Raw genomic sequence first — 27,570 nt, forward strand, 5'->3', positions numbered from 1 at the left:
TGGGGTCTTTTTCTTTATTGTTCGGGGTTTCTCCACATGTAAACATGAGACCCCTCCCACCCCATGCCTCTGGTATCCCCGTAACTCAGTCCCCACAGAGTCCCCTTTAAAATAACCAATATAAAAAAGGAGAGCGGAGGGAGGGAGGGAGGGAAGGCCTGACCACCCCCCAGGCTAGGCTGCTTCTGGTCAGCTGGCAGGGACAGGCTAGGGGGGTCATGGGGCAGAGGGGAGCATTGGCTTCCGCACAGGCACGAACAGGCGTTCCCAGTCCTGGGGAGGGGGCCCAGCTGGGAGGGGGCTCCACAGGTCTAGACTGCAGACTGTTGCAGAGCTAGTGGTTATAAAGTGTGTAGGTGGGGGAGCGGGGGAGGGGTGGCCTGTGGGGGCAGGAGAGAGGACACGTCAGGATGTGGGAGGCTTGGGGCCCCCAGCTCCCCGGGGAGCCCCATCCTGAGGCAGGAACTAGCGAAAGCTGCCTCCCTGGTCTGGCGACCGGAGGGGCCGGGTGGAGGCAGGGAGGGCCCCACGGCTCTGCCCAGAGCAAATGAAACACGGCGGCTGAGAGGCGAGGGGACAGGAGGTCGAGGCCGCCTCCTGCTCCAAGGAAGGCACCTGCAGCTGGTGTGGCCTGGTGTGGCGTCGCAGGAAGGCATGGCTTGGCGGACGAGGAGGGCAGAGGAGCATAGCAAGGGGGCCTGAGCCCCCGTCTCACGCAAACATGGTCAGCTGTAACCACTGCCGGGCAGAGAGGGCATAGAGTGCAGTCAGCCAGGGCAGAGGCCCCAAGTCCCGCCTCCCAGCTCCATGGCTCAGGGGCTGCTGTCTCCTCCCTCTGTCAAGGGCAGGAGGGAGAGGGACCCTCCTGGGGAGGGGGCCACTCTTACCTCCTCTACCCCTGGGAGCCCAGGCTGCCGGCTCCTGTGCAGGCCTCCAGGGGCCTGGGTCTTCCTGCCCCCACCCTCAGAAACCAGAGATCCTTGCTGTGTCTGTGCAGGATGCAGGTGGCCAGCCTCAGGGCTGACTCTGAGGCTGCAGGCTCCAGCCCCTCTGGGGTGGGGGGCGGGTGAGAAAAACCCACTGCCCCTGAGTGCCTTCCCCCACCCGACCAGAGGAGAATCCCACCTTAAACAAGTCAAAGGTCACCACTCCATCCAGATCAGTGTCCAGAGTTTTGAAAAACCCTGTGTGTTCAAGAAACGAGATGGGAGGAGGGCTCGGTGAGACACGAGTTCGAGGGCCAGCCCCACCTCCAGCCTCACCCTCCACCTCCCCCTGCTGCCCGAGAGCCCCCTCCAAAGTTCCCTCCATACTCCTCATCTCCTGGCACTCAGCCTGTGTGGACCCCCAGCTCCATTCCCCGAGACCCTCGTGGGAAGGGGGCGCCCATGGGGACACTCACGGAACATGGTCTCCAGCCGCACCAGGCAGCACACGAAGTTGTCGAAGTCCACGGCCAGGTCGGGCTCCGAGTAGCGGGTGATAATGAGCTCGTACAGCTTCTTGTTGAGCTTGAAGCCTGGCCCAGGAGAGCAGGTGAGGCCCCGGGAGGTGCGGGAAGGGGAACGGAAGGCTGGGCAGAGTGAGCCCCGCCATGGGGGGAGGCAGTCCTGGGCAAGTGCTGGCCCAGAGAAAGCTTGAGGACCCAGAACGACCCACCCAGGAGCTGGCCATCAGGCCCACAGGTCCAGTTTCATCTGCTCGGAAAGCCCTGGCCTCATCCTGAAGTGGGACTGTGAGGGTGAGCCCTGCACAGCTCCCATTGGAGGCCCTGGAGGCTGGCTGCGCTTCTCCCTGGCTGTGTGGCTCCAGGCCAGTCAGTTCCCCTCTCTGAGGAGACACTCTTCTCTGTGCTCAATGGGATAATAAAAGACCCTATCCTCGCAGGCTGCAGTGAAACAAAGTGAAGTGAGTGAAGTGAAGTCGCTAAGTTGTGTCTGACTCTTTGCGACCCCATGGACTGTAGACTATCAGGCTTCTCTGTCTAAGGGATTCTCCAGGCAAGAGTACTGGGGTGGGTTGCCATTTCCTTCTCCAGGGGATCTTCCCAACTCAGGGATCGAACCCACGTCTCCCGCATTACGGGCAGACGCTTTAACCTCTGAGCCACCAGGGAAGTCTAGTGAGGACAAGAGGAAATGCTAACAGTTACCAGGAGAAAAAGGCAGTAGATGGCTGTTTGTTATCACTTCACCACCACTGCCATCAACAACCCCACCCCACCCACTGACAAGGCCCCATGGGTGGGCCACTGCCCTGGGAGCTGTCAGGGAAGCAACCCGGGCCATCTCCCTGGGGGCTCCACAGGTCCTGCCCGCCCTCAGGCCTCACCTGCAAACTCAATGGCCATCCGCATTTCATAGGCACTCATGCTGCCCGACTTGTCCAGGTCAAACTTCCGGAAGATGGACTGGGGTGGGGGGCAGAGGGTGAGGGCTCGGCAAGCATCCAGCCCTTCCCATCCGCCCAGCATGGAGGGTTAACGAGGGTCGGGGGAGAGGGGGTGAGCCACTGGGACACGTGGGCTCAGAAGGGCAGAAGCCAGGGTGAGGGCTTGGGAACCACATAGCCGGTCCGGGAGCCGGAGGCCCGCCGCCCGCTGTGACTGAGGCCGCAGAAGAGGGGAGGGTGCTGCGGGCAGGAACCACCTACCAGGTAATTCCGGATCCGGTTCCATAGGATGTTGAACTCCACCAGGCCCAGTTTGCCATTGCCGTCGCGCTGGGCGGCCGTTAAGAAGAAAACTCCACAGCGTAAACCAGACGCTGGGTGAGTGAGTACTGAGCACTGAGGGGAGGAAAGACTGGCCGTGGAGAGAAACCCGAGGTAGGGGAGGGGAGAAGCTGCAGGAGCTGCCCAAAGCCAGGCCTGAATTGGGGTAGGCTGGGAGGGGTGTTCTCTGAGTGCCAGCCTTAGGGTCACCTGTAGACGAGGCCCTCCCCCGTCACTTGACACAGCCCTGCGCCTCAGTTTTCCCCCCAGTCAAGGGGAGGATGCCAGGAAGGAACTGGCCTGTCCACATCTGTCCCTTTCCCTGCTCTTGGGACAGGTCGGCCCTTCCTCTGCCGACATCCCAACCCAAGCCCTTCCTATGCTGACAACCCAACCCCGGGCCCTGCTCAGGAGGATACATCCATGAGGTTGACCATGCTGCGGCAGGACTCCAGGCTGAAGCCTGTGGTCCGCAGGTCTTTGTCTGCAAGAAAGACCAGTCTCAACACCTCAACCCGACCAGTGTCCCCAGACTGCCCCGTGCTGGGTGCACTGGGTGGGAAGAGGGGCAGGGAGGCACCATTGCTGTCCGCTGGTATCTAAAATCTAGCTGAGGAGGTGCGTAGGATTGTTTTTATCATCAGAAAAAGTTTAAAGTATTCTAGTAATCAAGCCGCTGACCCAACAGCCACGTCAACACCACGATTAGATGTGAGTAAAAAGGACCGGTGCTGGACAGAAGGGAAGGAAGTGCAGTAGAAACATGCAGGGAAGGGGGTCACGGCAGGGCTAGGGGCTGCCTCAGGTCCCGAAGGGTGAGAAGAGCAGGAGAGGGGCTCTGGGCTGAGGGAAAAGCATGGGCACAGGTTGGAGGTCAGAGGTCAGAGGCGGGGGCAAAGGGAAGGCTAAAAGGCAGCTGCCTTCAGTTGTACCCAACGGGGAGTGAAGCCCGTCACCTGTCACCTGCCTTCTGGGACGAAGGGGGCTGGCACACTGGCCCTAAGGTGCCCTCAGCTAGCTAAGCTGCTTCTTTTTTGAAATATCCATCTATTTATTTATTTGGCTGCGTCGGGTCTTGGTTGCGGCACGCAGGATCCTCCTTGCAGCACATGGACTCTCCAGTTGTAGCGCAAGGGCTTTGCTGCCCCTTGGCCAGGGATCAAAGGTGGATCCTTAACCACTGGCCCACTCCCCAGCTAAGTTCCTAATCACACCAGGGCCTGGAGCTCAGGCACAGAGAATGGGGTCTGGCAAGAGGAATTTAAGAGGAAAAAGCGGGGTGAGCAGGACTCTGAAAGGCAGTGGAGGGTGCCCGCCCTCAAAGACCGAGGGGTTGGGTTCAGCCCAGGGTGGGAGAAGCCTAGATCCTGGAGTCTGGAGGAATGGGGGCTGGGGGCGTGGAGGCAGACACGGGGTGGAGAACAGCTACCCAGGGACGCTCACGTTTGCTGATGATCCTGTTGAGGATGGTCCGCAGCTCCTTGACGCTGATCTCCATGTCCTGGGGGGAGATGGAGGATGGCACCTGCCCTGGGGAAACCCCTCAGTGCCCCAGACAGCCGCCACCAGGCCCAGCCTACCTCCCCTGCCAGTTGTCTGAAGAGGGACTTGAAGTTCTCATCAATCTCCTCTTCTGAGAGCACTTGCTGGAGAGGGAAGGTGGGGAGAGCAGGTCAGGGGCGCCCCAGCCTGGCCTCTGCGTGGCCAGCAGCAGCAGGCGGGGCTGGGAGCACTCATCAGCTAGGTGTCACTTCACTTCAGAGCCTCACTCTCCTCATTTGTAAAATGGGAACCCAGTCCCTACTGTATTCCTGTCTAGAACTCTTGTGGTCTAAATGTGGAGGTGGAAATACAGCCCAATGATGAGGGGTGAGCCTGGATCCCTGCTGCGTGACCTTGGGTAAATTCCTTAACCTCTCTGAACCTGAGTTTCCCTCTGAGAGGAGAGACGGTGACAGCACCCTGACACGGTTGTTATGGAGGAAACCGGGTGATCCAGGTAAACAGCTCAGCACAGACCCTGCAGAGAGCAAGAACCCAGGGGCCCTGCGCCATTACTATCGCAAAGTCCTTTGCAAACTGTAAAGTGCTTGGCAAGTGAGGGATATGTATGGCTCCTGCCAGGAGGGGCTCTGCCTTGCTGGCTAGAGACCAAGACACAGGACACCCGGGTCCCCGTCGTGCACCCAGGGTGGGGGCAGGGCACGTACCTCGTCGGGGAGATTGGCCTGGACCTGGTCATCCAGCTCTCTGCAGAGGGTGGGGAGAGAGAGGGGCCAGTCAACGGGGGTTGGGGCAGCAAGGGTGTGGTGGGAGGAAAGGGGGAGACAGGGGAGGGCTTTCTACTCACTGGGTCCCTGCGCTCTTCTCTGAGAAGAAACGCAGCACAAAGTCACCTTCCTTGTTGGGCTCGAAGGTGGAGGGCACCACCACGTACTCCCCAGGCGGCAGGCGGAAGCGGGTGCTGACCTCCCGCAGGTTGATGAACTGCTCGGACCGGGCCCGGGAGGCGTTGGACAGGAAGAAGTCCCGCTTCAGATGCACGGCCGGCTGGCCCATCAGCTGGTGGGAGGGGAGGAGAAAGTGGGGGCTGCAGCTCAGCCCACCCTTCGGAGTTGCCCCCAGACCCAGACCCAGACCTCAGGCTCCAGGGTCTGGCCAAGGGGCCAGAGAGCTGGGTCACGGTTCAGTCACCCAAAGGCTGCCCATCCCTGATGAGTCACATTGCTCGCTTCCTCATCTGTAAAATGGGTGTAAAAGCCCTGCCTGCTGCACAAGGGCAAGGGGAGGAGACACCACGGAGGTGAATGCAGACAGTAAGGGAAAACCACTAGACATTCAGGCATGACCTAAATCAAATCCCTTACGATTATACACTGGAAGTGACTAATAGATTCAAGGGATTAGATCTGATAGATAGACTGCCTGAAGAACTATGGACAGAGGCTCGTGACATTGTACAGAAGGCAGTGATCAAAACTATCCCCAAGAAAAAGAAATGCAAAAAGGCAAAGTGGTTGTCTGAGGAGGCCTTACAAATAGCTAAGAAAAGAAGAGAAATGAAAGGCAAAGGAAAAAAGGAAAGATATACCCATTTGAATGCAGAGTTCCAAAGAATAGCAAGAAGAGATAAGAAAGCCTTCCTCAGTGATCAGTGCAAAGAAATAGAGGAAAACAACAGAATGGGAAAGACTAGAGATCTCTTGAAGAAAATTAGAGATACCAAGGAAACATTTCATGCAAAGATGGGCTCGATAAAGGACAGAAATGGTATGGACCTAACAGAAGCAGAAGATATTAAGAAGAGGTGGCAAGAATACACAGAAGAACTATACAAAAAAGATCTTAATGACCCAGATATCCACAATGGTGTGATCACTCAACTAGAGCCAGACATCCTGGAATTCAAAGTCAAGTGGGCCTTAGGAAGTATTACTACGAACAAAGCTAGTGGAGGTGATAGAATTCTAGCTGAGCTATTTCAAATCCTAAAAGACGATGCTGTGAAAGTGCTGCACTCAATATGCCAGCAAATTTGGAAAACTCAGCAGTGGCCACAGGAATGGAAAAGGTCAGTTTTCATTCCAATCCCAAAGAAAGGCAATGCCAAAGAATGCTCAAACTACCACACAATTGTACTCATCTCACATGCTAGCAAAGTAATGCTCAAAATTCTCCAAGCTAGGTTTCAAGAGTACGTGAACCAAGAACTTCCAGATGTTCAAGCTGGATTTAGAAAAGGCACAGGAACCAGAGATCAAATTGCCAACAACTGTTGGATCATAGAAAAAGCAAGAGAATTCCAGAAAAACATCTGCTTTATTGACTATGCCAAAGCCTTTGACTGTGTGGATCACAATAAACTGAAAAATTCTTCAAGAGATGGGAATACCAGACCACCTTACCAACCTCCTGAGAAATCTGTATGCAGGTCAAGAAGCAACAGTTAGAACCGGACCTCGAACAACAGACTGGTTCAAAATTGGGAAAGGAGTACGTCAAGGCTGTATATTGTCACCCTGCTTATTTAACTTATATGCAGAGTACATTATGAGAAACGCTGGGCTGGATGAAGCACAAGCTGGAATCAAGACTGCGGGGAGAAATATCAACAACCTCAGATATGCAGATGACACCACCCTAATGGCAGAAAGTGAAGAGGAACTAAAGAGCCTGTTGATGATGAGAGTGAAAAAACTGCCTTAAAACTCAACTTTCAAAACACTAAGATCATGGCATCCAGTCCCATCACTTCATGGCAAATAGATGGGCAAACAATGGAAACAGTAACAGACTATTTTCTTGGGCTCCAAAATCACTGCAGATGGTGACTGCAGCCATGAAATTAAAAGACACTTGCTCCTTGGAAGAAAAGCTATGACAAACCTAGACAGCTTATTAAAAAAGCAGAGACATTACTTCGTTGACAAAGGTCCATCTAGTCAAAGCAATGGTTTTTCCAGTAGTCACATATGAATGTGATAATTGGACCATAAAGACAGCTGAGTGCTAAAGAATTGATGCTTTTGAACTGTGGTGTTGGAGAAGACTCTTGAGAGTCCCTTGGACTGCAAAGAGATCAAACCAGTCCATCTGAAAGGAAATCAGTCCTGAATATTCATTGGAAGAACTGATGCTGAAGCTCCAATACTTTGGCCACCTGATGGGAAGAACTGACTCATTAGAAGAGATTGAAGGTGGGAGGAGAAGGGCACAAGAGAGGATGAGACAGTTGGATGGCATCACCGACTCAATGGACATGAATCTGAGTAAGCTCTGGGAGCTGGTGATGGACAGGGAAGCCTGGCATGCTACAGTCCATGGGGTCGCAAAGAGTCGAACGTGACTGAGGGACTGAACTGACTGATGACACCATGAAATAACTTTCTTATCATCCTTACCAGGCGTTTCCCATATAAGACACTGTAGGGCCCTCTACACAAGCTCCTCACTTATGCTCATGGGAGCCCATGAGGCTTAGAGCTTAAGCGACTTGCTCAAGGGCACAGAACACTCAGCCCACCCACTACCCTGTTCCCAACCAGCATCCCAGATGTCCTCAGTGTAAAGAGTCAGACAGGAAGAGCCTCGTGGGTGTGGTTCAGGCAGGGCTGAGGGTCAAGCTTCAAATCCAGCCTCCTGACTTGTTACCTGCTCTGACACACAGGAGGACAGTGTTTGCTCTGCCCACTGAAGAGCGGGCAGGGGGTGGGGGCACTGTGTGAGCCCCCAGGGGAGGTGGCGTCTTAGCTCTCTACGTGTGGGCGTGCCGCTGTCCTGCTCCCTCTGGGCAGCATCGGGCCACGTGTGTTCAAGGGTGTGTAAATCCAGGTGAGTCAGGTGCCACACCTACCTCCGGAGGGACCTGCAGAGAAATGAGGGGAGTTAGAGATACACGCTTGGCCCAGGGGCAGGGGGTGTGGTGTGTGCCACACAGGGGCCCAGAGTTCTTCAGATGAAAAGGACAGGATGGGGAGACCAGGAGGGTTAGGGATGGGCCTGGGGCTGCTGTTGCCTCAGACCTGTTTTCATGCCAGAGAAGGACCCCAGGAGGGAGCCCCAGGCGGGGCCCTCTTGGTCCCTGGAATGCCCTGCACCTCAGCTCTGAACTGGAGTCTCCAGGATTGCCCCCTGTAGGGCCAACTGCAAAGTCCTCCAGTCCCGGGACATCAGACATCCATACCAGTTTGCTGTCAGGGGGCTGTGGGCCTGGGCAGAGGCTGTGACTGTCCTTTACCCCGACCAGGGAGATCCAGAAGTGTCTGTCTGTCACGAATACAGAGTATGTAGCAGGGTCCTCCATGGCCAGCATCCACTTACATACTTCGCAGATGGGGAGCTCACTACTCCTCCAGGGCAGACCACTTGCCCACTTCTTTCTGAAACTGAGCCAGGAGGTCTGTGTCCCAGGCGTCAGCTAAGCCAGAGGTCTGCCCAAGAGCAGCCTGCTGGCCTCCGAGGACAGGGAGAAGAATCTCAGGATCTTCCCTTCTCCTGGCTAAACATTTTCCTCACTCACTATCCGCCTCCTGGGAAGAATTTTAGGCCCCTGGCTGCCTTAGTTCTGGTGGTGGGCCTCAGCAGGTGCCTCCCCAAGGTCAGGTTTAGGACTGTGTACCTCAGGGGTGTGACTGGCCCCAGCTGAACCATGATTGGCAGGTGTCACCAAGTCCTCCAGAGACCCCCTGGCACCCCCTGGCAGAGCTGGCCGGGAGGCCGCTTTCTCTGCTGCATTCCGCGCAATCTGCCTGCTCACCTCGTAGACAGCGAAGCCTATGGTCTCCATGTCACGGCCGAAACGGCGCTCCCGACGGCGGTGCTTCTGCATGAGGGCGAGCAGGAAGCTGCAGCCTGACTCGCGACCCCCGTAGTCGTCGGGGTCCGGGTCATCCGTCTCCTCCAGCCGGATCTTGAACTGGGGGTTCACCCAGAAAGTGGCTGCAGGAGGTAGAGAGGCAGGGATCAGCAGAGAGGCGGAGGAGAGCAGCCTCCCATCAAGCCTTCCCTCCTCCATGTGTTCATTCAACAAGTATCACTGGGTCCACCGTGTGCCAAGTGCCATGTGTGCAGAGGGGACACACGACGTCCCTGCCTCAGGAGCTCACATTCCAGAAGGAGGCAAAGCGCGAGCAAGTCAGGTTAGGCAATGGGACAGTTACAAAGAGAGCAAGCTGGAGCTGGGCAGGGAAGGAATCCTCCAGGTGACCTGTGAGCTGAGACCTGAAGAAGAAGGCCTGGGAAACAGGACAAGGCAGAGAGAGAAAAAAGACCCACAGCAGGGGCTCCAGTGAGCAAAGGGGATCTGGGATGGTGACAGAGGTAAGAAGTGTGGATTGAATCAAAGAGTAAGAAAGGCCCCCTGACAGGTCTGTACTGGGAGGGGCATGATTGGATTAGGGTTTTAGAAGGTGGCTGCTGTGTAGACAGTGACTTGGAGCAGGGGCAAAGAAAGAGGGTCTGCAGGGGAGCCACAGGGCGGAGGGAGCCTTGCATTTCTGGCTGTTTAGTAATTCAGCTGCCTGAACCATCCCCCCCCGACTAGAAGAACAAAGTGCTGGGCAGAAAATACAAAACCTCCTTTTAAAGGCACCAGTAAGTCCAGCATTCCCTCCCCTACACACCAAATGAACATTAATCAAGAAGATAGATCATAAGTGAGGGTGTAGAGAAATCAGAACCTCACGTACAGCTGGTAGGAACATAAAATGGTACAATTACTTTCCATAATAATCTGGTGGTTACTCAAATGGTTTAACATAGAATTACCACGTGACCCCGTGATCCCACTCCTAGGAATATGTATGTAGGTGTGTGTATATATACGTACATATACGTATGTATCTCCAAGACTAATGACAACGTGTGGTGGTGGTTTAGCCGCTAAGTCATGTCTGACTCTTGCGACCCCGTGGACTGTAGCCTGCCAAGCTCCCCTGGCCATGGGATTCTCCAGGCAAGAATACTGGAGTGGGTTGCCACTTCCTTCTCCAGGGGATCTTCCCAACCCCGGAATCAAACCCGGGTCTCCTGCATTGCAGGCAGATTCTTTACCGACTGAGCTATGAGGGAAGCCCCTCTACAAAAAGTTCTATAAAACGAAAAGTACTTTTTGTCTCAGCCAGAAAGTCTTTCCTCCATCTTTTCTAAAGTAGTTTCCACTGTCATCCTAGGAACCTCCAGTTTCTTACACCTACATGTGTGCTAAGGCTCTTCGGTCGCCTCCAACTCTTTGCCGCACCTTGGACTGTAGCCCACCAGGTTCCTCTGTCCACAGGATTCTCCAGGCAAGAAGACTGGAGTGGGTTGCCATTGCCTTCTCCAAATGACAACATATGTCCACACAAAAAACTTGTATGTGACTGTTCAAAGTAGCATTGTTTATAACTGACAAATGATAGAAGCAACCCAATTTAAACAAAATGTGATATAACCAAATAATGGAATATTATTCAAAATAGGAATGGAGTCCGGACACATGCTGTATACCATGGATGAACACTGAAGACATTATGCGAAGTGAAAGAAGCCGGTCACCAAGGAGCACAGGTTGTATGGCTCCATTTGTATGGAATTACTTTCTGGAACAAGCACATCCATACGAGACAGAAAGTAGATTAGCGGTAGGATAGAAATAAGGGGGAGAAATGACTTGGGAGTAACAGCCAGGGCTGTGCAGGGCTTCTTTGGGGGGTAATGAAAATGTTCTACAATTGATGTGATAATGGGTACACAACTCTATGAATACAGTAAAGGCCACACTGGATTTTACACTGTAAAATGGGTGAAATATATGGTATCTGAATTTTATCTCAATAAAGCTATTTTTAAAAAATGGAAACTGGGAGCCATGAAAGGTAAATAATGCCAAAGGACTTCTGTGGACTCACAGAGACCTTGAGTCCTGCCTGGGCACAGGGGCAGGAGACAAAGTCTGACAGGAGATCCTAGCAATAAAACTGGAAGCTCTGTGAGGAATGCCCGCAGCGGAAGTATGAAAGAAAATAAAACCACTGGGAGGAAGGAAAGCATTCTCTGAGAATTTACAACCAAAAGCAGCCTTCTCATGAGCTTGCAGTTTTAATTCACGCTGCCCATGAGGTAAAAGAAAAAAAAAACTTAAGGAGACAATTTATTTTTCAGAGTCATGGCTTTGGAGTATCCTAGGTGTGACTGGCAGAAACACTCGAGGAACTTAACTTCATCCAAGAACTCAAAGAACTCCCACATACTTCTAGGTCAAATAAGCCAAAAACCTCTCAAGGCTGAGAACAAGCAGCTTCACTGGATAAACCTCATTCTGGCTGAGACTGACCAGCCACGATGGATGGAAAACAACTTGCCAAGACTTCAGACACTGACATTATCGGACATGGACTATGAAAGACTAAGCTTACTACGTTTGAAGAAATAAATGAGAAGCTGGACTATATGAGCAAGAATGAACAGATTAGAAAAAAGCCACTAATACTTCCAGAAATGAATTTTTCAAGTGAAATTAAGTATTTGTTGGGAAGATTAACCAACTGCAAAAAAGAAAATTCAAGTGAATTGAGAATGGATCTAAAGAAACTACCCGGAATGCAATCTAGGGAGATTCAGAGGAGGGCCATTTAAGAGATGTTAAGAGATCTAGAGGATTGACCGAGGAGGTCTAGCTTACATTGGATTGGCATTCTCAAGGCAGAAAATAAAGAGACCAGGAAAAGGGTATTCTCAAAGAGCACGGCTAAGAATCATCTAGAATTGCTGAACGACACCAACCTTCATATACAGGGAGCTCAACAAATCCAAACCAGAATCCCCAACTCAACACATCATTGTCTAATTGTAGAATATCAAAGAAACAAACTTAAAAGAGGAAAGACAGACATTTCAGAAGACACGGTAGATGAGCAGATTCCAGACTCATACAGTAACAGTGGCAGCAGAGGGAAGAGTGGCAGCATCTCCAGGGAGGTGAGAGTGATGTCGACTCAAGACTCAGCATCCAGAGAATCATCAAGAATGAGCACATCACAAAGGCATTTTACACAAGTCCTGAGAAAATGTATTACCAAAGTCCCTCACTAAAAGAAATTCAGAAGGATATATTGCAGACAGACAGAAAAAGATCTCAGGTGAAAGGTCTGAGTATGGCGAGCAAAAACACTAATATTATGTGGGTACTCAAACAAACATGGATTATATCAAATAATGGGGATGATGATGGTGCTTACTTTAGGACAGGAAGGAAATAGTTAAGGATTAAAATACTAGCTAAAGACAGCATATTGAACAAAGAGAGGATGTGATCCAGCTGGAACATTTTCAGGTCTTTATACTTTATACTGTTCAGGTAGAGGGTAAAGATACTGATCAACTAACTTTGGAACTTATTAAGCAAGCTCTTATATCTTCCAAACTCATAGAGGGAAAAACTAGCAGACAGAAAAGAAAAAAACTCACTCCAAAAGAAGGCACTTTTGGAAGGCAGGAGGGATGAACAGAAAATGCATAGTAAGTCTGCTGAAATAAATACAAATATATCAGTAACACTATGAATGTAAATGGATTAAATTTTCCAATCAAAGGACAATGTTTTGCAAATCTGACCATTAAAAAAGTCATACGCTATTTATAAGAGATAACTAAAACACTGAGCTATAGAAAGATCAGACATCAAAGAGTGTAACAAGACATACCACAAAAACAGTAATCAACAGAAAACTGGAACAGCATAGTCACACAGACTGAAACAGACTTCAAAGTAAAAAGAATTATTAAGATGAAGGTGGGCACTGGAAAATAAAAAAAAAGTTTAACTCACTAGGAACTTAAAACAATTTTAAACTTGATTCACCTAAAATCATAGCTCAATATTTGTAAAGAAAAATAATTGACAAAAATAAAGGGAGAAATTGGCAATGCCAACAGGGTGGTGTGAGATGTTTATTATCCCTTTTCCAGTAATTGATAGATTAAGCAGACAAAATAGTCAGTAAGTTTGATAGGGTGAACAATTGTAGAAGATTCCCTCTAACATTCAGAGAACAGTCAAGCGAATAGGCCTGTGAAGAAAACACTCCAGATGGGGTTAAATCCCAGCTCAGCCACTTACTAGTGACTTTGGTAAGCTATTTAATTTCTCTGTGCCTCACTTTCTTTATCTGTAAATAATGATAATATAGTATATCCCTCATAGGGTCAGTGTGAAAGTTAAGTAGATTATATTTTAAATATTTACAGAAGTGCTCAGCATACAGTACACAACAGAAAAGTGTTCACCAGCCTTTTTAAGAACACGTGAATACTCACGCTGGGCCATTGTACCAGCTTCTGTTTATTTCAAAGTTATGATCTATATAGATCATATTTCCTGAATACAAGGAAATTAAATTATAAATCAACAATAAAATAGGGAATTCCCTGGCAATCCAGTGGTTAGGATGCCACGTTTCCACTGCACAGGGCCGGCCAACTGTTGGCTTCATTGATTTTTCTCTGTTGTTTCTCTATTTCATTTATTTGGCTCTTCTGCTTGCCTTGGGTTTAGTTTGCCCATTTACTAGTTCCTTAAGGTAGAAAACTAGGTTGTTGTTTTGAGTTCTTTTTTAAAATAGGTACACAGTGTTTTAATTACTATCGTATGTGATTTCTCATTTACATTACTATTTCTTTGAGATAAACTCATTCTATGGGGCAGCATTACCTTGACACCAAAGCCAGATAAAAACATCATAAGAAAAGAAAATTTTAGACCGGTATCACTCATGAATAACAATATAAAAATCCTCAACAAATACTGCTGTTGCTGCTGCTGCTAAGTCGCTTTAGTCGTGTCCAACTCTGTGCGACCCCATGGATGGCAGTCCACCAGGCTCCCCTGTCCCTGGGATTCTCCAGGCAAGAACACTGGAGTGGGCTGCCATTGCCTTCTCCAATGCATGAAAGTGAAAAGTGAAAGTGAAGTTGCTCAGTTGTGTCCAACACTCAGCGACCCCATGGACTGCAGCCTACCAGGCTCCTCCATCCATGGGATTTTCCAGGCAAGAGTACTGGAGTGGGGTGCCATTGCCTTCTCCATCAACAAATACTAGTAAACCAAATCCAACAGTTTATTAAAAAGATTACATACTATGGAAGATTTATTCCAAGAATGTGAGAACAGTTGAATATAAGAAAATCAACCAGTGTAATATATCACAATAGGACAAAGGGGAAAAAAAATACATGACCATCTCAATTGAGACAGAAAAGGCACTTTAGAAAATCCAACACAAATTCATGACAAGAACATACATAAATTTAGGAATAAAAGAGAACTTCCTCAATAAGAAAAAGGGCATTTAAGAGCATTTAAGTAATACATTCAGTGGTGAAAAAAAATGAAAGCTTTCTCTCCAAGATCAGGACAAGATGCCTACTTACATCACTATTATTCAACATTGTACTGCAAATTCTAGCTAGATCAATTAGTCAAGAAAAAGAAAAAGTAATCAAATTTAAAATGAAGAAAAAAACTATCTCTACTTGCAAATGACATGATCCTGTATGGAAAAGCCTGAAAAATTAGAATATTAGAATTAATAACAAATTCAGTGAAGTTGCAGATTACATCAGGACACAAAAAACAGTTGTGTTTCTATACACCAACAATGAAAAAAAATCCAAAGAGGAAATTAAGAAAATAATATCTTTGTAACAGCATCCCAAGCTATAAAATACCTAAGAATAAATTTCACCAAGGAATTGAAAGACTTATACACTGAAAATTACAAAACTTTGATGAAACAAATTAAAAAAGACATAGAAAAGTCAAAAGATATAATACTCAAAGTAATCCACAGATTCAATGCAATTCTTATCAAAATTCCCACAGAAGTGAAAAGCAGATCCTCAAATTTATGTGGAATTTTAAGGGGCCCAGAAGCTAAAATAATCTTGAAAAAGAGCAAAGTTGGAAGACTCATGCCTCCTGATTTCAAAACTCACTACAAAGCTAAAATAATCAAATTGGTGTGATATTGGAATAAGCATAAACAGATACGTAGACTAAAAGAATAGAACTGAGAGACCAAAAGTAAATCCATACCTAAATGGCCAAACGATTTTTGACCACTGGGTGACCAGATCATTCAATGCATAAGGAATAGTCTTTTCAACAGATCCTAGGACAGCTGGATTTCCATAATCAGAAGAACTAAATTGGGCACCTATCCAATACCATAAACAAAAACTAACTCAAAATAGATCAACACCTAAATATAAGAGCTAAAATCATAATGCTCTTAGAAGAAAATGCAAAGCTAAATGACCTTGGATTTGGCGATGGATTCTTAGCTATGACACCAAAAGCATGAGCAATAAAAGAAAAAACAGAAGATTGGACATCGTCAAAATTCAAAACTTTGGTGCTTCAAAAACACTATCAAGAAAATGAAAAGAGAGAACAGAAACAGAAAGGGAGAAAATACATACAAACCATCTACCTCATAAGGCTCACATCCAGAATATATAAATATATATATGAAGACTATATGAGAAGACAAACACCCAATCTAAAAATGGGCAAACGATTAGAATAGACATCCCAGAAAAGATATACAAATGGCCAATAAATACATGAAAATATACTAAACATTATTAGTCACTATGGAAATGCAAATTAAAACTGCAATGTGATACCACTTTATAGCAGCCAGGATGGCTATCAGAAAAAAGGTGGACAATAAGTGTTAACAAGGATGTGGAAAGAAAACAAGGATGTGGAGAAATTGGAACCCTCATGCACTGATAGGAGGAATGTAAACAGTGCTGCCACTTTGGAAACCAGATCAGTTTCTCAGAAAGGTAAACATGGAGTCACCATACAACCTAAAAATTCACTCCTCCTTGTAGACCTAAGAGAACACTTGCTCATACAAACACATGTACATAAGTATTCAGAGCAGCTTACTCACAATACCCCCAAACTGAAAATAATTCATCAACTGAAGAATGAATAAGCAAAATGTGGTATATCCACGTCATGGAATATTATTCAACCTTAAAAATGAAATGAAGTATTGATCATGCTGCAACATGGATGACCTTTGAAAACACAATGCTCAGGGGAAAAAGCTAGGCACCAAAGGCCACATATTGCATGATTCCATTTTTATGAAATGTCCAGAACAGCAAATCTATAAAGACAAAATTAAATTAGTGGTCACCAGGGGTTGGTGAATGAGAAGGTTAGGGAGTGACTACTAATGGATATAAGATTTCTTTTGCAGGTAGTGAAAATGTTCTGGAGTTAGGTAATGGTGATGATTATACAGCATTGTGAATATATTAAAAAACCACTGAATTGTACCCATTAAAAGTGTAAATTTTATAGAATGCAAATTATATTACAATTCTTAAAAACATGATATATTAAAATTGTATAACTCAAAGGTACATACAGAAAAAATTAATGAAGTAAGAATCTGATTTAAGAAGTTATAGAATGACAATTACATCAAAAAGAATAAAATACCTAGGAATAAATCTGACTAAGAAGGTAAAAGACCTATTCTTGGAAAACTGCAAGACACTGATGAAAGAAATTGAAGAGGACACAAACAAATGGAAAGCTATACCATGCTCGTGGACTGGAAGAATTAATACTGTTAAAATGACCATACTACCCAAGACAATCTAACAGATTCAATGCAACCCTTATTAAAATACTAATGGTATTTTTCACTGGCCTAGAACAAATAATTCTAAGATTCATGTGGAAACACAAAGATCTTGAATAGCCAAAACAATATTAAGAAAGAAGAACCAAACTGGAGGTAGCACACTGTCTTACTTCAAGCTATACTACAAAGCTACAGTAATCAAAACAGTATGCACGGGTTGCTTTGTATCCCACTTTGGACACCGTGAATTGTCAGCCAAAAAAATAGAGAAAACAGCTCATAAGAATAAAGGATTTATTGAGTTCTTTAAAAAAACAAACAAACAATATGATACTGGTATAAAAACAGACACACAGATCAACGGAACAGAACAGAGAGCCAAGAAATGAACCCACACCTATATGGGCAATTAATCTATGACAAAGGAGTCAAGAATACACAATGAGGAAAAGACAGCCTCTTCAATAAATGATGTTAGGAAATCTGGAGAGCTACATGCAAAACAAACAAAACGCAACTATTTTCTCACACCATATACAAAAATAAACTCAAAATGGAATAAAGATTTAAATGTAAGACCTGAAACTATAAAACTTCTAGAAGAAGCCGTAGATAATACACTCTTTGACATCGGTCTTAGTAATATTATTTTGGATCCGCCTCCTCAGGCAAGGGAAACAAAAGCAAAAATAAACAAAAGGGACTACATCAAACTGAAAAGTTTCTGCACAGCAAAGGAAACTAGCAACCAAATAAAAAGACTGCCTCCTGAATGGGAGAAACTCACAGGAGATCACATTCCTGGTAATCAGTGGCGAGGGGTAGAGGCAGAGAGAATTGGATGACGGTGGTCAAAAGGTACACATCTCCAGATATAAAATGAATAAATACTAGGGATACAATGTATAACATGATAAATAGAGCACTGCTGTATGTTAGATCTCAAAGTTGCTAAGAGAGTACATTCTAAGAGCCTAAGAGTTCTCATCATAAGGAAAAAATACATTTTTTTCTATTTCTTTAATATTGTATCTATATGATATGATGGATATTCACTAAACTTATTGTGGCCGTTGTTTTATGATGTATGTAAACCAAATCATTATTTATGCTGTACATCTTATACAATGCTGAATGTCAATATATCACAATAAAACTGGAAGGAAAAAACGTCATAAAATAAATTCTAAAAATAAATCCAAAGAAAGCAGATGAATGAAACAACAAGCAAGAAAGATTCATAATATGGAAAAAAAAATACTATAAAGAATAAAGTAAAAAATCATTTTATTTTAAAGACTTATTGACAAACCCCTCACAGGATTAATAAAGACAAAAGAGACAATGAATAAAAGAGATGTTATCATTACAGATGAGGTATAGTATATTAAGGATAACTTCATGTTAATAATAGAGAAAACCAGATGCAAAGGATGAACTCCTAGAAAATAAAACTCCTCAAAATATTTTCAAGAGGAAGTAGAAGACCTGAAAACTTTAATGACCATAAAAGATACTCAATATCAAAAGTTAATCTTTAAATAAAAAAGCAGGCCTGGTAGTTTTCTAGACCTGTTCCACCGAACATTCAAGCAAGAAATCATCCCCATCTTATGCAAACTCTTCCAGAAAAACAGGAAAAGACAGAACATTTCCCAGTTCACTTTGCCAGCCAAATATAGCACCCATATCAAAATTAGATAAAGTAAGCATGAAAAAAGAAAACTACTGGCAGACCTCACTCATGAACATGGATGTAAAATTATTGTATAAAAAATTTATATCATTACTCTGTTGTTTTATCTCAGGAATGTAAGGTTAATTTAATATGAGAAAAGTGATCAATGTAACTTATTGTTTTAACAGGTAATTTAAAACAGCTAATTCTAATAATAAAGTTATTTCATAACATTAAGTTTCATTACTCGGATAAAAGGTGCATACACACACACAAAAAAAACTTAAAGTAGAAAAGGTTTTAGTGATGAAATCTACAGTCAACGTTTAATAGTAAAAACTTTTCCTTTTGAGAGAAGGGTAAGACCAGAACATAGTGAGTGCTAGTGGGCATGCAGCAAGCCTGGCCAGCACATTAAACAAGAATGAATATGCAACAAAAGTTATAAGCATTGGAAAAGAAACAAATTTATCATTATTGGCAGATGCTATACTGTCAGTTAGAAAACCAAAAAGAATACAGAAAAATGAGTAAAATTCATTACAGTTTAACAAGCTTGCCAGATGTAGAATAAACTTTAAAAGGTCAGCTGCATACTACAGTATCAGCAATGACCTGGCAGATGTCATTTAAAAAGAGATACCATTTACAACAGCAACAAGATGATAAGAGTATCTAGGAACAAATCTCAACAGAGGTATAAGCCCTTTACAATGAAAATTATAAAATTTTATTGAAAGACACTAAAGACCAAAATAAAGAGACATAGCACATTCTTGGATAAGAAGAATAAAATTGGAAAGATGTCAATTCTCCCCAAATTGGTCTATATAGTCTATGCAATTCCAAATTAAAATCTCAAAAGGGCTTTTTGTAGGACTTGGTAAACTGATCCTAAAATTCACACAGATAAAACAAAACCAAAAAAAGAAAACCAGAAGCAAAGAGCAAGAGGAGCTAAGAGACGCTTGAAGAAGGAATTCATCCCGTCCAATTGCAGGATTTATAAATCTCAGTTCCACAGCCAGGAATCAAACATGCACTCCCTACACTGGAAGCAGAGTCTTAACCACTGGACCACAGCAAAGTCCGCAGGACGTACAAATCCATAGCAACTAAACCAACGCGGCAGTAGCAAAGAGATAGGCCGAGGGACGGAAAGGCAACTCAGAAATGGACCCAGCTACGTGGGAACTCTATGACAGGGCTGGACCTGCAGGGAAAGGACAGGCTTCTCAGAAAACGGTACCGCGAACAGTGGTCATCTGGGGAAGAACTGAAATGAGATTCCTGTGAGGGAGAAGAATGCTTGAACACAGAGGGCTGGGAGCCAGGCTGAGAACTGCTGGAGGAGGCAGGACATGCGAAGAGAGCAGCGGTGGTGGATTTGGCAAAACCAAAGCGGACAAGGAGCAGCCGCAGCAGCATGGTGGGGACGCAAGGTGGACTGGAGCGGGTTAAGCACTGAACTTAGTGAGGAAGGAAAGGGGGAGGCTGGCCATCTTGAGAAACTTGACTTTGAAGGGGAGCAGAGAAATGAGCGGGGAAGTGGGTTCCAGAGGCAGGCAATTCTCCCTTGTGCCCCGGAGCGAGAGGCGACGGGTGAAGGAGCCCGAGGGAGAACGGGGTCTAGAGCAGAGGTGGGGGGCGGGGTGCCCCTGAGTGGGGACAGTTCCGCCACTGTCTCAGGCAGGAAGGCAGCAAAGACGGGCACAGGTCCAGACAGGCTGGGGGCCTTGGAGGTGGGACTACGATGGGTGTCCTGTGAGGTCGGAAAACAGTGACAGTGGCGGCAGGTCTGAGGAGAGACTGCTGCTGCTGCTGCTAAGTCGCTTCAGTCATGTCCGACTCTGTGCGACCCCATAGACAGCAGCCCACCAGGCTTCCCCGTCCCTGGGATTCTCCAGGCAAGAACACTGGAGTGGGTTGCCATTTCCTTCTCCAATGCATGAAAGTGAAAAGCGAAAGTGAAGTCGCTCAGTCGTCTCCGACCCTCAGTGACCCCATGGACTGCAGCCTTCCAGGCTCCTCCGTCCATGGGATTTTCCAGGCAAGAGTACTGCAGTGGGGTGCCATTGCCTCCTCCGAATACTGCCCAAAGTGTGTGTTCTCTCTCCAGGCCCAGTCAGCGGCTCTGGAGCCGGTCGAGAGGGTTCAATTAGGATTATGGTTGTGCCAGGTAAGAGGACCAGAGGAAGCTAGGAGCCAAGAAACTTGAGTGTTTGCAGGGACAGCATTAAAATGCTGACTCCAACCTGGGGAGGATGAGGATGCTAAACCTGTTAAGAAGAGAAGGCAGGGTGGGAGAGGAAGGATGCCCATGGACCCCAGGGAAAGGCGACAGAAGGACCAAGGAGGGAGACAACGGGCCAGGAGGAAGGCCCGGAAGGAGGAGTGACAGGAGGTGGCCGGACAGCAAGGAAGTCTCCTCTGTCCGCACCCTGAGCTCAGGCTCCAGCAAGGCAGTCAAAGGTGGCTCTTGGGAATTCACACTTTTTCATCCTCAAAGCAAATTTGCAAAACAAGTACAACTACCCCTATCTTACAGGTGAGGAAACAGGCTCAGAGAGAAGATATGTCTTGTCCAGGGCAGCAGGGCCCAGGACCCCACTCCCCAGGTCACCTGGGTAGTTGCGGCAGCCCCCCGCGGTGCTCCCCCGCCGCCAGGTGCCCTCATACAGGGTGGTGTTCCAGTTGCGGAACCTCTGGCTCTTGAGCGCGTCGGGTGTCAGGTTGCAGATCTCCAGGCGGGTGAATTCACGCATGAAGTCTCGGAATGACATCCTGGGGGTCGAGGTGAGAGTGAACCAGGATGCCCAGTCGAGGCATCAAGAGACATGGCACAGCTGGTTTTCGGGGGGGTGGGGTTGGGAGCTGGGGTGCCCACTCAGACTGAGGAGGGGGCTGCTCACCAGAACTCCCCATCCTCCATCTTGACCCGGAGCTGCTCCCGCATGTAAGGGTCCACGCCGTTCCACTCCGAGGAGCTGCAGGAAAAGGGCACTGCCAGGGGCTGGCGGCCACTGACCTGCCCAGCCTCTATCCCTGGGGCCTGTCCTTCCCTGGCCCAGGTCAGGAGGCCTCCACAAGGGCAAGTCCAGAGACCCCAGTCCCAGGGGTTATCTTATGAGGGCCAGCTCAGACGCCCCAAGGATGCTGGTAGGTGGGCACAGCCGCCTGCACGCACAGCCTGAGCTTTGCCAGGGCAGTCCCCAGACCCGGTCACACGCAGATGGGCCCCTCTGTTCAAGCCTGAGTCCACTGTGGGATGGCAGAGACCCCAGCAGAAATGCCAGTGGCACTGAAGAGTCTTCCCAGGCCTCCCCGGCCAGCCTCCATGGACCCTCACCCGTCACTCCAGGCTCCTGTCCACTCCACCTCGCCCCAGGGGTTCCGCATCCGGATCAGGTTCACCATCTGGCCCTGGTAGTTCACCTGTTCCCCAGAGCTCATGTCAGCGCCTGCTTCTGGCACACATTTTAACACCCCTTCCCGCCACCTCATCCTCACAGAACCCAGCTCAGCACCCAGCACCCACCGTTGGAAGCACAGCTGAGAAGCCTGTCTGGGCATAAACTGCTGAGAGAAGCAGCTCTACACACAAAGTACAGTAAATCAGGGAGGGACAAGATAACCATCTTTGGGCGAGAGTCCCTGGGAGATAGGAAGGTGCTGCTGAAGGTCACAGGGAGAGTCGGCCTCTCCCACAGCCTTGGCCACAGGCCAGAGAGGCAAGGAGGCTGGAACCACCCTTTGGGGAAGACCTCCACCTGGGGCAGTACCTGTTTGGCCCCGGTCACAGAGTAGGCGTGGCCCTTCACCAGCTTCTTGAAGGTGACAGCCTCCATGTCCAGAATGCTGGAGATCTGCAGAAAGACACATGGGCTGCAGCCGCTGTCCCCACCCCCATTCAGGAGATGAGCCCCGAGTCCTGGCTTTCCCTTGCATACACCCACAGTTACTGGGAGTGATGGGCAGGACCCCTGACCCCATCTCAGTCCCTGGAAGGGGGAGCTGCTGGCTACTCCACCAATGATACTGCTGGTGAGGGGGGGTGTGCACCCTACTGACACTGCTTCTGGCCAGAGCTGGCCAGACCCTGGGCACACATGCGTGAACACAAACATACAGCCATGCAAAGCCTCTCCCCTCACCCAGGAGCCACGAGGTCCTCAGAGGACCTCATGTGGAGGGACTCAGGGAGGCAGAGAAGAGGGGTGAGCAGAGACTAGAGTCAGGTAGGGCTGGGGAAGAGCGCGGCAGCCGGGTTAGAGTGGAGAATGCAGTGATGGTGGCGGTGGAGGCCAAGATCAAGGATGAGGGAGGTCTGAAGATAAGTCGGGGAACAGAGAGCAACTGAAGGAACAAATGGGGAGTCTGGGGCCCACAGGAACTGGGACTCGGGAGGAGCTGAGGCCAGGCTGTGAACTGGACAGTGCACGGGCACAGCCTCAGATGACAGGAAAGAGGAAGTTGGAGAACATGCTGAAGTCTGAGGTTTTGGGAACCAGGAGGAAGCCAGGCATGGAGGTGGAGGACAGGACTGAGGTGATGAGCCAGGCTGGCTGAGGATCCAGGGATGGTGTGAGGCAAAGGACAGGGTCTGGAGCCAAGCCCGTGGCAAGTCTGAGGCTGGGCTGAGTAGAGAGAAGGAACTGCTAGGAGACTCAGGTCCCAGGATGGGGGAGGCACTTACATCGATGGAGCAGCCCAGCAGGGAGCCACGCTCCAGGGCCTTGAGGATGATGTTGTAGAGGTCGCTGGGCGCCTTGCGCAGCTCGTACCACTCGGTGACTCCGCCGGTGAAGTCCTCAAAGCCCTCAGATGTGCTGCCTCCTGAGAGGGCCTCGTAGCTGCCGTTCACCCTGTGGGCGGCCCAGGTCACCATTCTGCACCAAGCAGGACCCCCAACCCAGGCGTGGCCTGGAGCTGTCCCTGGGCCCCCACTCACTTGGCATAGGCCTTCTCCAGCAGGGCGCTCCAGAACTCGTTGCCTTGGGCAGAGTGCACAAACACCAGCTTCCCGTCCTTGGTGGGCAGCAGGTCATCCACCACCACATCCACCCACTCACCAAACTGCCACAGCTGGGGGAGGAGGGGCACAGTGAATCCCTGCTTTGAGATCCCTCGGGCCTGAGGTCAGGCCTGAGGTCAGGCCTCAGCAGCTCTGCCACTCACTAGATACCTGATTCTAGGCCACGCATCCTAGACACAGGATCTGAGCAGGTCGTCCTCGCTGAGCCTGTTTCCCCCTCCACAAAAGGGAACAATAATGCCTTCCTAATGGGAAAACTAAACAAGATTAGGCAGGCAACACTTGTAAGGCAGCATTGTTCATATTTTTGAAACAGACCAAGTTGCCTCTTCAGGTACAGAGACGTTGCAAAGCCCTTGGACCCTGGCTCTGCTGGGCCCTACCATGACCCCAGACTTTCCCCCTCCCCACCATTCTAGGCCAGGGTGTGTGTGGGTGTGTGTGTGTGTAGGGAGTGGGGATACCTAGGTAAATTAGATGTGGAATGAAAATGCGGGTGTGTGTGTGTGTAGGGGGATGGGGATACCTAGGTAAATTGGTGTGGAATGAAGATGCAGGATCCAGATCCTTCAACCACAAGGTGGACAGGATTCCCACAATCACGGGCTTGCTTCAAAGATGCCTTGAAAGGCAAGTTTCCCAGTGGGGGAAGGACTTCCCGCCATCCCAGGCCATAAGTGACTCTGTGCTACAGCACTGGGGGCCGTGAGTGTGCAAAACAATGGGGCAAAAGGGAGGAGGTGCGCCCACAGCACCATGGAGAAAGTGAACGGGCCAATCAGAGGCCGTGGAGGAACGGATTGGAGGAGTAAGAGGAGAGGGTGGGGAAAGGACAGCGAGGCCACGCCCCTGCAGACCAGCGCTGGCAGGTGCTGCACTTGGCCACAGTAGTTCGCCCCGCACTGTGGGTCCCGTCAAGTGAAGCCAAATGCGCCAAGGCGGGTGAGGATGAAGTAGGGCAAGGCGCTCCCTGACCAGAAGGTAGGAGAGGACACCGGCGCCAGAGGTTCTCATCCAGGGTTGCTGGGCATGTCTCTTTCCCAAAACGAGCCTACTGAGAATTCATCAGTGTAATTTGAAAAGTGGGCCCTGTGCGCAAAGAGCATCAGGAAAAGCTGGTTTAAATAAACTTTATCCAGAGTCTTTCTTTTCCTCAGGGCTCTCAGTGGCTGGAGACTGACAGAGTGCAGGAGGAGTTGGGGGTGAGGGGGTCGGGGGGAGACTGAGGCCAAGGGTGTAGATGACCACAAGTGACAGCCGATTTTCCCCAGCAGAACACTATTTCTCAGACAGGGAAACTGAGACCCTGAGGAGGAAAAGGATTTGTCCCGTAGGACATAACCCAGAGAATTTTCTCTAAGCACTTTCTTTTCTCCAGTGTGCACAACCAGCCAGGAAAACTGCCAGCTGAAATACCTGCCCAACCGTTTCACACATGACAGATTCTCACACATGACAGACCTGAGATGGAATCAAGAGGTCACATACTTTCTGGGGGGTGGGGGGGGGGGTGCGGGGAGCTGGCCCTGCAAGGTGCGGCCCCGCGCCACCCTAACTTCAGGGTCCCCCGCCCATCTCCGTTGCCTGCTACCCCTCTCTCCCTCACCGCCCCACTCCTTGTCCAAGGTGCATGTGGGGCTCCTCACCTGGAAATGGAAGATGCCAGCGTAGCCATCCTGGAAGCTTTGGCCATGTGGAACTACTCGGTGCAGGAGGGTGTCATTGAGGGTAAGGGAGGCGATGGCAGCCAGGAGCCAACAGTCCCCTGGGATGGGAAGGATCCCCGTCAGGTCTACTGTACCCATCTTTGCCCAGTGAGTGCCATACTGGGGAGAACCTGGGACTCCCCGGACAGGGTGCCCCTCAACTTACAGAAAAGACCCAGGAATCTGGGCAAACCAGCCCCAGCACTGAGAGCCAGAGCCTGCTCGGGCTTGCAGGAGGGAGAGGCTGAGGCGGAGCAGGAAGGAACGGGCACAGGGAACTACTACGCAAAACACACTCGGGATCCCCCAGGGCCTACCCAGTGCGCCCTGGCAGATGTCCGTGCGGGTGGCTCCATCCACGATGAACTGGGGGTTTGAGAACAGCTCCTGCAAGAGACCCAGAGTCCTGTCTCTGGGCCAGCCCCTCCTAGAAACTGGAGCCCAGCCATCCCAGACCCCACTCTAGGGACCTGGCGTCCTATTCCCACTCCTCACTCAGGAAGGAGGTAAACTGAGTCCCATCCAGGGTGGCCCCTCTCACCGTGGGACGCTTCCACTTGATGCCATAGGTTTTGGAGGAGTTGGGGCCCAGCTCCTTGAAGCCCAGGCTCTGGGGCACTGGGGGGAAAGCCTCGTCACGGAAAAGGGCCCCTCTTTGCAGGCAGTGAACCCGCAGCTGCTCGTAATCCTGGCCCAGGTACTTGATGGCATTTTCATGGCGGCCCAGGCCCAGCTCCTTGGCCCGCTGCTTCTGCACTTGTGCAGACACCCCGGTGCAGTACACCGGAGTGATGAACTCCTCGGCCATCCTGTGGGACAGAGGGGCCCTGCTCAGAACCCTGGCCTTCCCAGGACTAGAGCTGGGGCTCCTATCTGCTAACACTGCTCTCTGGCCCGCTGCCCTCCTTTCTCCCCAAGCCTGTGGTTTCCCCACCTCCTCACTAAATTAGGGCGGGCAGCCATACCTCTCTGCTCCCAGAATCCACCAGAGGGGGCTTCCCATCCCCTAGGTGCGCTGGCCATCATCTCCCTACCCTCACCCAATGCTACCACCTCTCCGTTCCCAGACTCCCATTGTCCTGGGTCTGCAGGCCTGCGGTCAGCCAGTCAGGTGGGGAAGGGCGGGGTCCGAGATAATAGCACAAGGAACGAGGAAGGTGGGAGACCCCGAGGCAAGTACTCTTTGAATGCCTCTCTCCCCAGACTAGCCAAGCTCCTAGGCACTGGCCCCTTTGCCAGCTTGGGGGCTGATAAGTCCAGGCAGTCCGGGGTTCCCCTCCCCAGGCTCCTGAGACGGGTTGAAGGATCAGGGAGGCTCGGCCTCAGTCCTTTCCCCTCCCGCCAGCCCCCAGCCCAGCCCCTGGAGACCGTGAGGAACGCAGCCTGGGGCGGGCTCCGGAGCCTTGCGGTTCCCGAGCCCCCGCCCCGTCGCAGGCACTCTGAGAGCCCGGGGGGAAGGCAGCCCCACATCCGGGATCCAGGCCAAGCTGGGGGAACGCCGGGCCGGCCTCACCCTCCTTACCTGGGGGAGGAGTGTTGGGGGGTCGCTGCGGTCCCTGCTCTGGCTTCCCGGGTGGCAACTGAGGACAGGGCCCAACCAGGAAGAGCGCTCCTCCCCGCCCTCCTCCGCCCCTCCCTTCTCCTCCTCCTTCTCCTCGGGCTTCCACCCCGCTTCCTCTCCGCCCTCCTCTCCGGGCACCTTCTCCGACGATCTCTCTAATTCACGGTATCTCCTCGGCCCTCCTCCGCAGACGCTGGGCCAACTCCGCGAGAGGACAAATTAGTCAAAGGCAGAGTAGTCCCCGGGGAGGGGCCAGCGCCTATCTGGGTGGGAAGGGCTGGGGCCCGGACGCCAGGGCAGCGCGGGGGAGCGGAGGGGGAGGACGGGACAGGGGGTATTTTTAACCAGGGGCAGCAGCTCGAGTTGCAGGGCCGGGTGGCCCCACCCCACGCGGCGGCCCCGGAGGGCATTCTCGGGAGTCCAGCCCCGCGGCGCCACCTCCTGCAGCCCGGGGTCCGTCCCCCTCCCCTCCGCGGAGCCGCAGCTGTCCCCCCACATGGCCCCCGCCCCGCGCGCCCCTAGCGCGGGGCCGAGATTACCTCGGGCTGTGGCAGCTGCTCGGAGGAGGGGCCGGGCCGGCGGCGGGCAGACCCCTGCCGGACGCTCTGCAAACGGCAGCCCCACCCCGCCGGGTCCCCGCCGCAGCCAGGCTCCTGGGCCGGGGCCGCTCCCCGCCCCCACCCCGCCCCCGCGCCCCGGGGCGCAGGCTCCCGGCGACGCCACCCCGCCTT

At 50.2% G+C, this 27,570-nt stretch overlaps 1 protein-coding gene across 3 annotated transcripts; it reads right to left on the reverse strand.

The window, feature by feature from the left end:
• CAPN1 (calpain 1) lies at positions 1–27,494 on the reverse strand. Of its 3 annotated transcripts, none has more exons than XM_027531516.1 (22): positions 27,379–27,494; positions 25,820–26,087; positions 25,596–25,665; positions 25,219–25,337; positions 23,489–23,622; positions 23,234–23,402; positions 22,320–22,403; positions 21,887–21,972; positions 21,450–21,524; positions 21,161–21,321; positions 8,969–9,150; positions 8,066–8,077; positions 5,063–5,274; positions 4,923–4,962; positions 4,293–4,358; positions 4,156–4,213; positions 3,132–3,196; positions 2,653–2,721; positions 2,332–2,410; positions 1,403–1,519; positions 1,126–1,184; positions 1–738 (listed from the first exon to the last, which is right to left on the reverse strand). In XM_027531516.1, the coding sequence occupies exons 2-22, from the start codon at positions 26,084–26,086 to the stop codon at positions 712–714; spliced, it is 2,151 nt and encodes a 716-aa protein (XP_027387317.1). In that variant the 5' UTR covers position 26,087; positions 27,379–27,494; the 3' UTR covers positions 1–711. The 3 variants fall into 3 exon arrangements, with proteins under 3 accessions (XP_027387317.1, XP_027387318.1, XP_027387319.1); XM_027531517.1 differs by lacking the exon at positions 27,379–27,494 and adding an exon at positions 26,801–26,908; XM_027531518.1 differs by lacking the exon at positions 27,379–27,494 and adding an exon at positions 26,978–27,104 and having other exon boundaries at positions 8–738.
• Between the last annotated feature and the right edge of the window lie 76 nt (positions 27,495–27,570).

The sequence above is a fragment of the Bos indicus x Bos taurus genome, chromosome 29 (genome assembly GCF_003369695.1).
Source record: "Bos indicus x Bos taurus breed Angus x Brahman F1 hybrid chromosome 29, Bos_hybrid_MaternalHap_v2.0, whole genome shotgun sequence".
NCBI classification, from domain to species: Eukaryota; Metazoa; Chordata; class Mammalia; order Artiodactyla; family Bovidae; genus Bos; species Bos indicus x Bos taurus.

What these genes read in the sequence shown, in the direction of transcription:
- CAPN1 (XM_027531516.1), bottom strand. Translation starts at nt 26,086, where the DNA reads ATGGCCGAGGAGTTCATCACTCCGGTGTACTGCACCGGGGTGTCTGCA. An exon ending in CATCTGCCAGGGCGCACTGG is followed by an intron (nt 25,338 to 25,595) that starts GTAGGCCCTGGG and finishes TTCCCATCCCAG; the next exon opens with GGGACTGTTGGCTCCTGGCT. An exon ending in TCAGACAACTGGCAGGGGAG is followed by an intron (nt 4,214 to 4,292) that starts GTAGGCTGGGCC and finishes ATCTCCCCCCAG; the next exon opens with GACATGGAGATCAGCGTCAA.